Raw genomic sequence first — 9,132 nt, forward strand, 5'->3', positions numbered from 1 at the left:
CGGAGTAGGAACGTCAAATGTCCGGAACTATTATTTGGTCTCAAGTTCCGCAGCGACAGATTTGAAACCAGGATCAGCGGCGCTAAGAATCACTTCCGGTATCAGGGTATAAGAAGGCGTTGTCGAGCGACTTCCGGTCTTTCGGGCGCGCAGGCAAAATGGTGAGTGAAGCGGTGGCCCGGGCTGATTATCCGCGTCCATCCTCCGCCGGGATGTGACCGACAGCTATCCTCTGGCGGCTCCTTAACTCTTAACGCACGTCAGTTAATTTATTGCGCCTATATGAGGGAGACGGCGGGATGTGTTGATGTGATGAGGGTTGGGGAGTTAGGCCGCGGTCGGGTCTCCCATCACCGTCGCCGTACGGATCGAGCTGAAGCGCGTTAGTCTTCTCGCTGGCAGTGGCTCTGTGAGTTGACTGTTACGCACAAACTTGGCCGTATCAGGCAGGGTAAATGTTCCAGGGTGCAGTCTGCAGTCTCTGGATTAAATGCCACGGAGCATTTCTAGTCTGCTGGGCAAATCGTCCATTCATCTCTTTCCTCCTCCACTTCCATCTCCCTTCGTTCATATTATTTCTTGCTAAAGTGTAGTCTTATCTCTGGTATAATCTGTAATCGTTTTTAGACAATCCGCTGTTTGTGAAAGCACTCCCGCAGGCTTAAGGGAAGCTTCTATTCCGCTGTTAAAGGACTGTAGAGCAATCCGATGAGCTTTTGGCTTCAGTCTCGCTTCAAGGCCTTGAACCTTATTGTCTGTCTGCACTGTAATTTCTCTGTAACTAGCACGATATTCTGGATTTTGTTGTTGCGTCCCTCGTATTACTAGACCGCGATTAATTGATTTGCATTGGTGGCATGTAAAACAAAGATTTTTACTGTACCTTGGTACAATTGGCAATAATAGACATCATTCTAGCTGATTATTGATCAAATAAAATCTGAATTCTAATTAGAAACTGCAGTAGGTTTACAACTCAACCTGCATCATTGTTGACAGAAACTTAATGTTACATCTGGTGAAAGTTTATTAACCTGAAGTGTCAGATCAGTTTCTGTCTTGGTGCTTCCTGATACGGTATTTTCTGATTTTTTGTTATAGTTGTAGGATCGAGGTGGGAACCCTTCATCTAAGATTATGGCAGACCACTTTGGTTTGCAGTCCAGGATGTTATGGAGGGTCAATAATGTGACATAACAGGAAAAGTATTGCCAAACCACATCCAGAAAAATATTAAAATATTTAGATTGAATCCTTCAGAAGAGAGCATACCCAGTATAAAAAACAATTACCCAGACTGGTTTTTCAGTTGTTGATAAATGTGTAATATTATTCATACAGGAAGTGGGTTTTAATTATGCTTGTTTCAGTGCACATGTTCCTGCACGAAAGCTAGTGACTGCCTTAGTTCATTGTCCTAATGAATGCTTTGATTGTTTACATTTTGACATAATTTTCTGGAAGTTATTTTATAATATAAATAAAATAAGAACACCCACATGTACCAGCTTGACACCAGCAAACAATTTTCCTGAAGAACTCAGCCACGTGGACAGCATCTGGAGGGGAAGGGAGGGAATGCTTGGTGTTTTATGTCGGAATCCCGCATCAGATGCTGCCTGATCTGCTGACGACTTCCAACAATTTATTGCTCCAGATTCCAGCATTTGGGGCCTTTTGTGTCTTTTGTTTACCAAAATTAATTGACATTAGAAAATAGAAACCATAACAAAGTGGAACCTGAAATTTATTCAGAGTTGCATTTGGTGTCCAAAGCTGCGGACACGAGGCTTTGTTTAGCATCAGAACAAAGCTTGTAAATTGCCTCTATCACGAGTGTCTTTGGGCAGCGCATCAGACTTGTGCGTGATATTCCATGGCCTAAGTAACTGCAGTAAGACACGTTTAATTTTGTACTCCAGTCCTCATGCATTAAAAGTTAACATGCTACTTGAATTCCTAGTTGCTTGCTGTATAGCAACACCCAGATACATCTGAACAGTAACGTTTAAATCAATTGCTTAAACAGCCCTCTTTACAAATTTTTGACCACATATCTTTCTGCATAATGTTCCATCTGCCACATCATGGATCATTCAATCAACCATTCTGTGTTCCCATACAATTCGATTTTCCTGACCATCCACTTCAGCAACTTGATACCTTATAGGCTAATTAACTGTTTTGTTTAAGTGCATTACACGCAGCATCCAGATGGCCACAAATGCCCAGGCATGAAGTGAGCAGAAAGTTGTCTAATTAAAGCAATTGTACAACTCGAGATTGAACATGGGGTTAAAGCAGAAGCTTTGTATTCCCAGTTGCAGCTTCCACATTTGGCCATGTTAGGCAGCTAGTAAGTGAAGACCACGTTATACCACCTTGGGAGTGTCTTGGACATGCTGCTGGACAACTGTTAAGCATTGGCGATTACAGGATATATTGCTGTTTATGTGTAGTTTGAAGTGAGAAATCTGTTTTTATGTCCAGCTTCCAGTCGGCTAATGTTGGATTTATCTTGCACACTGGATGATTGAGGAGCTAGTTTAAAATAATTAATGCCTGTAAGTCGGATTCATTGTCTTTATTATCCTTCTTTCAGACGAAGGGAACATCGTCATTTGGTAAGAGGCGGAACAAGACTCACACTCTTTGCCGACGGTGTGGGGCAAAAGCATTTCACCTACAGAAATCTACCTGTGGTAAATGTGCCTATCCTGCCAAGAGAAAGAGGAAGTGTAAGTATCTTTGTTGCTAATTCTCATAAGTGGCCATGATTAGCTTCTGTTTGGATGCCCTCTGGTCAGTTTATTTGCTAACACCATTTTCATGGCTTTAGTATGCTTGACTTTTCCGGTGAAGCTTTAAGACATTTGTCATGTTCAACAGTAGTAATAATGTGCAAAAGAGGTGAGTATTAGTTTGTAACCACAAGGGAAATTTTGGTTGGTACAATAACATAATTATCCAAATATTTGTAGCATGGAGAGCGTTTAATTTGGCTTATCAAATCCATGCAGGTGAAGTTACCAACTTCAGTTCCATTCCTGGCTTTCCAATTCCTTCAATTTCTTCTTGAATTAAAGATGAAGTAAATTTTCATGAAATTTATGGGCTGGCTTGATGATGGTTAACAAATCCTTAAGTGGTTTCCATAGAGTGAAAATCTTGCGCTCTTCATACCACCATTGACTGAAGATCTCAGTTCTGTTTCCCTTAACCACGTTGTGGGGAAGAAAGCCTTACCACCTGGATTGGTCTGATTTTAATAGCTAAACATTTAGTGATGTGAAAGTAGCTGGAAGACAATGAGTGCTTGGTCAGTCATTCTGCAGGCCAGTGTTCTTTTATTTCATGGTAAATACTCATTTTGCTGAAGAGCCGGTAGTTACTTTTCTGTCTGTTTTGTAGATAACTGGAGTGTGAAAGCCAAAAGGAGAAACACAACTGGCACAGGTCGCATGAGGCACCTGAAGGTGGTGTTTCGGAGATTCCGGTAAGGGACACTGATGGAAGGTTAACTGTAACTCATAGTACATGGAAACTATCTAGTGGTCATGATTCAAGATTGTTCAATTAGTAGACAAGTTCAAAGCTTGAAGTAAAATTTATTATCAGAGTATATACATGTCATCACATACAACACTGAGAACTTAGCAGATCTGTAGAACAGTAACTGTAAACAAACTCTGCAAATGCAGATATAAATAAATAGCAATAAATGAGTACAAAATAACAGTAAAGTGTAAAAGAGAACAAATTAATTGTTACTCTGAATCCGATGCAGCAGAAATAAATATATATACCCCCAGGAGTGTATCAGTGATGTTGTGCTTTGGGTCTATTGGTGTAATGCTGTACATTTACCTTACAGTGAGCTGACAGTTCCAGATAGGAGAAAAAAACTGTGCTGTTTTATGACTTGGGGTAGGGGAGTAAATATGAGTCACGGTGCTGAGGTACCATGGGCCAAATTGTTGATTAAAATGTCAATGTTATCAGTGAAGATTGGGTTTAAGAAATTAGTAGTGGTTGCAGTTTATATCACAGTGCTCTTTCTGTCTTTAATGTTAGGCTTTCATTTTAAATTCCTGTCTCCAGAGATGGGAGAACTACTTTGGGTGCCCACTGGAGTAATGCATATCCGGCATTACCAATACAAAAATCTGTAACTGTTATGTTACTAAACAGTAGTGAAGAGGTAGAGCTGGTATAGGGTTCATTTTAGAGGTTTAACATTGTGAACAGAAAAGTTAAATGTTTTCATCTGCGAATATAAAAATAAAGTTCATAAATGCAAGCTGATCTTTAATCCCGTAAGGAATTTGAAATGTTTTATGTAGTCTGGTAAGACTGTAGAATACGATCTGTGAGCAGTTTAGGTTAATATGCATAAAATAGTACAAAAATGGAATAATTATTCTGTAGGATACATAAACAGATTTATAAAACAAAATACAGTATGAATAAACACTTCATCGGGCTTTCAGCCAGGTACCGGCATCAATTTTAACCGACGTTTCGATGACAAACTCTGCCTTTTTCATCAGGGATGATACCTGGGCATGTCTGTTGTGGTGGTATTTATATCTTTGTCATCCATCCCTCTTGCTTAGTCCTCATCCATTCGGGTCTCTGCTGGGCCACCTTGTTTACAATCCACTTCCAGTTCTTACTTAGAGCGGGATCTTCATCTTTGTTAAAATTCTTTTTTTCCTCGTTTCATTTCAATGGCTCCCTTTACCAGGTGCTCCCTTTAGCCATCGGTGCAGCACGGTACTTTTATGCCATCAAAGACGGTCCTATGGCCATTGCAAATGCAACGTTTTGCTACTGCTGATTTCTCCAGGTACACCACCTGTGCTCCTTCGTGTGGGTTTCCACTGTGTGTCTCATCTGGCCGATATACACTGCTCTGCATTCGCAGGGAATCTTGTAAAACGCCAGCCATCCTGAGTCCCCGGTCATCTCTGACCCACATAAACTGCTGGGCTTTGAGCCTCCTTGTGGGTTTGAGGGTCGATCCTGCCAATCCTTCCAGAAACTGGGAATATATAGAAAATATAGGGAAGAATCAGAATCAGGTTTATTATCACCAGCATATGTTGTGAAATTTGTTAACTTAGCAGCAGCAGTTTAATGCAATACATAATATAGAAGAAAAAACCAAAATAAAAATCATAGATAAATAAGTAAATTAATTACAGTATATGTATTGAATAGATTAAAAATTGTGCCAAAAAAAATTTAAAAAGTAAGGTAGTGTCCAAGGGTTCAATGTCCATTTCGGAATTGGGTGGCAGAGGGGAAGAAGCTGTTCCTGAACCACCTTCAGGCTTCTGTACCTACTGCCTAATGGCAACATTGAGAAAGGGTATGCCTGGGTGCTGGAGGTCCTTAATAATGAACACTGCCTTTATGAGACACCACTCCTTGAAGATGTCCTTGGGCCCGATTGATTGGCTTCACCTTGTAGCCAATTCCAGGGGTGGCAGGAATGTCATATGTTGAAAGACTGGGCTTGTATGCACTGGAAGTTAGAAGGATGAGAGGGGATCTGATTGAAACATACAAGATTATTAAGGAATTGGACAGGCTAGAGGCAGGAAACATGTTCCCGATGTTGGGGGAGTCCAGAACCAGAGGCCACAGTTTAAGAATAAGGGGTAGACCATTTAGAATGGAGTTGAGGAAAAACTTTTTCACACAGAAGGTTGTGGATCTGTGGAATGCTCTGCCCCAGAAGGCAGTGGAGGCCAATTCTCTGGATTCTTTCAAGAAAGAGATAGAGCTCTTAAAGATAGCGGAGTGAAGGGATATGGGGAGAAGACAGGAACAGGGTACTGATTGTGGATGATCAGCCATGATCACTGAATGGCAGTGCTGGCTCGAAGGGCTGAATGGCCTATTCCTGCACCTATTGTCTATTCTGTAGGAATGTCATGCGTAATTGTCTTATTTCCTTGTGGAGACTACATGAAACACCAGGAAACCTAACAATGAGGAGGAACTCTTTGGGTATTAAACTCCTGTGAAAATAAAAGAAAAAAAACAGTTGTCTAACTACAAAAAAAGTTCTAAAATGGGCACATGTTCAACCTTGTAGACTTTACCAACACTCTCCTCTCATCTAACGTTGACTGATTTTAATTTGAAATATTCAGTATTAACATCCCCAGAAGCTTAGTAGGTCCTGAGGAGACTGAGGTCCTTTGGAGTATGCAGGCCTCTCCTTCACGTACTCTACCAGTCAGTTGTCGGCAGTAGAATCTTCTATGCGATGGTGTGCTGGGACGATGGCATCAACACAGCTGATGCCAACGGGCTCAATAAACTGATCAGAAAGGCTGGCTCTGTTATAGCAGTCAAACTGGACGCACTTGCGGCTGTGGTAGAACAAAGGACCCTGTGGAAAATCCTGGCAATTCTGGACAATCCACCTTCGCTGAACAGAGGAGCACTTTTAGCAATAGACTTAAGACAACTGCGCTGCTTCAACGAGTGCTGTATGAGGTCATTCTTGCCCTCAGCCATTAGGCTCTATTGTGAGTTAACCTATAGCCAGGGAAGTGATAACCCCCTCCTGTTCAACTTTGTGGTGACTTATTTTTTTTATTCTTTCTACTGCTCTTCTAATGTTTATGTTTGTGCACTTGTAATGCTACTGTGACACTGTAATTTCCTGTGGAGTCAAAGTATCTATCTATATAGGTCAAAACGCAAGGCACTTGCATCATGTGTGGCAAAGAAGTTTCGTCTTTGGCCTACTTTAGTTACTGATTTCAGGCTGCATTTCAAATCATTAACACGACAGTAAAGCTGCGGTCTGTGGTTCAGTAATAACTAAATACAGTGCACACAATACGCTGGAGGACCTCAGCAGGTAAGGAGTAAACAGTCGAGTTACAGGCCAAAAACCTTTATCAGGAGAGTCCTGGTGAGGGGTTTTGGCCCAAAATATTGACTGTTCCCATCCATAGAATACTGCCTGACCTGTTAAGTTCCAGCACATTGTGTGTCGGGCTCTAGATTTCCATCATCTGCATTTGTGCTTATTTTTGTGTGGAGAGAAACAGGGCAATGTACTTAAATACACAGAAAATTTGAGAACAGTAAGGTTTTCACCATACTTGCATGAGAAGCTGGGGTATCCTGGCATTTGAATTAAATCTTGGTCACCAACTGTTTTGTGTCCTAACCAGTGATTTCCTTTGTCTCACAGGAATGGATTCCGTGAAGGCACCACTCCAAAGCCCAGGCGAGCTGCAATGGCTTCTTCCAGCACTGCATAAACTGTTGGTGTATCAATAATAACAAATAAAGCTATGCTTTGTAAAGTTATTTTAGCCTCCCTATAATTTTGCTTAGAAGTCCCTTTCACCAGTTCAGAAACAAGATGTCTGGGGGAAAAGACAAAGAATATCATGAAATTTATTGAATTAGTATGGACAAAATGCTCTCTGGATCTTTCTGTTGGATACTTGTGTTTGGCCATGTTTTGTATTTCTTTGATTCTACACTACTGGGTGAATATGATGGCATTGACTGGTTGCATTTACACATGACTGGATTACTGCTACTGGACGTTACATGAAAAGGGGAAAAGATATTTTTGTAGAGTTGTCTCTTTTAGGAGAATCTAGAACCAGAGTTCACTGCTTAAAAATAATGGTCCCCATCCAAAATGAATGGGTGAATGTGGTGAGCTTTTGCCTGAGGGTTATGAATCCTTGGAGTGCTCTTCAAAGGGTATTGGAAAAGTGGATTTTTTTTAAGGCGGAGCTAGAATTTTATTAAGAACGGGAATGAAAGGAGGTAAGATCGATTTAGAATTGATGGTACATTCTGGTCAGCCATGAATAACTGGTAGAGCAGTTTCTGTCTGATTACTTATTGGTAATTGTGGAACAGTTTACAGAAGGGACAAAGGTGGGTTACTGACACCTTAAAACCAATTGCTTTGGGCAGATGGGGCTCATCAGCCATGATTAGAAGTTCATCAAAGCAAAGGCAAAACTCAGCTCAAATAATTGCTGCCTTGCGGCTATACACACTTGAGAAGAAGGCTTTGAGAGTAAGCACCAAGGAAAGATCCAGAGCTGAAGTCCTATATTAAGTTCAATGTTGACTGGCAACTGTGATGCTGCTCATGCCAAACTGTATTCGGCCTCTGTGGTTCCTTTGGATTTATCAGTTGTGTGAGGAGGGGGAAGCCTGCTGCATAGGCAAAAGTTTACACTCCATATTGTACTACCCTGGCTTGCACATAGGTCACAATATCTATGGTTGACCCTGGTCAATGGCAGCCTCGGAATTTCTGGTGTCACAATCTTTAATTCCTTGCCACTTACAATTGCATCCTCTTCCCTGTCTGTTGTTTCCCTGATTGAAATCATTGAATCAGGGTTGTATTGAGTTAATATCAAAGGTTAAGAGGAGTAACACACTAGATTAAAATGAGATACTTGTATAAGTTCAAGCACTGAGAAATAAGACTTTGCTTGCCAGTTTTCAGTTGTGGTGCAGTACAGCACAGAAACAGACCCTTCATCCCATCTAGTCCATGCTGAACTGTTCTACCTACTTCAATCAACCTGCACCTGGACCAAAGCCCCTGAGACCCTACCAGCCATCATGTCCTGAGATTAAGTCTGCATTCACTTGGCAGCTTGTTCCATGCGTCCCTCTGGGTGAAGTTCCCCTTAAGTAACCTTTCACCCTTAATCTATGACCTCTACCAAACAGCCTGCAAAATTTGGAGGGACAGATGTGGAGAGATTGCAGACTGTTGTAAGAAACATAAGATGATAGTAGATGACTTTACATATATTGACTAGGACTCCTATATGGTAAAAGGACTAGATGGGATAGAGTTTGTCAAATGTGTTCAGGAAAGTTTCCATAATCAGTGTGTAGAAGTCCCAATGAGAGAGTGTGCAACTCTCTTGTGGAATGAGACAGGGCAAGTAACAAGTTTGTGCAGGGGAACACTGCATCTAATGATCATACCATTACCATCAAGTAAATACAGATACAAACAAATCAATCTAATATACCGGCCCCCCCCATCTTTTTTGACTCCATGCACAGACAACCATGCTGACTTTGAAGAGGACCAATTTTGTCCTTGCT

At 41.2% G+C, this 9,132-nt stretch overlaps 1 protein-coding gene across 1 annotated transcript; it reads left to right on the forward strand.

Moving 5' to 3' along the window:
• The first annotated feature begins 88 nt into the window (after positions 1–88).
• Positions 89–7,341, forward strand: rpl37 (ribosomal protein L37). The gene is made up of 4 exons (XM_072244090.1): positions 89–161; positions 2,603–2,738; positions 3,412–3,496; positions 7,223–7,341. Exons 1-4 carry the CDS (start codon positions 159–161, stop codon positions 7,290–7,292), a joined length of 294 nt encoding a protein of 97 aa, XP_072100191.1. The 5' UTR covers positions 89–158; the 3' UTR covers positions 7,293–7,341.
• The last annotated feature ends 1,791 nt before the right edge of the window (positions 7,342–9,132 follow it).

This window comes from Mobula birostris, chromosome 26, assembly GCF_030028105.1.
Source record: "Mobula birostris isolate sMobBir1 chromosome 26, sMobBir1.hap1, whole genome shotgun sequence".
Lineage (NCBI taxonomy): Eukaryota > Metazoa > Chordata > Chondrichthyes > Myliobatiformes > Myliobatidae > Mobula > Mobula birostris.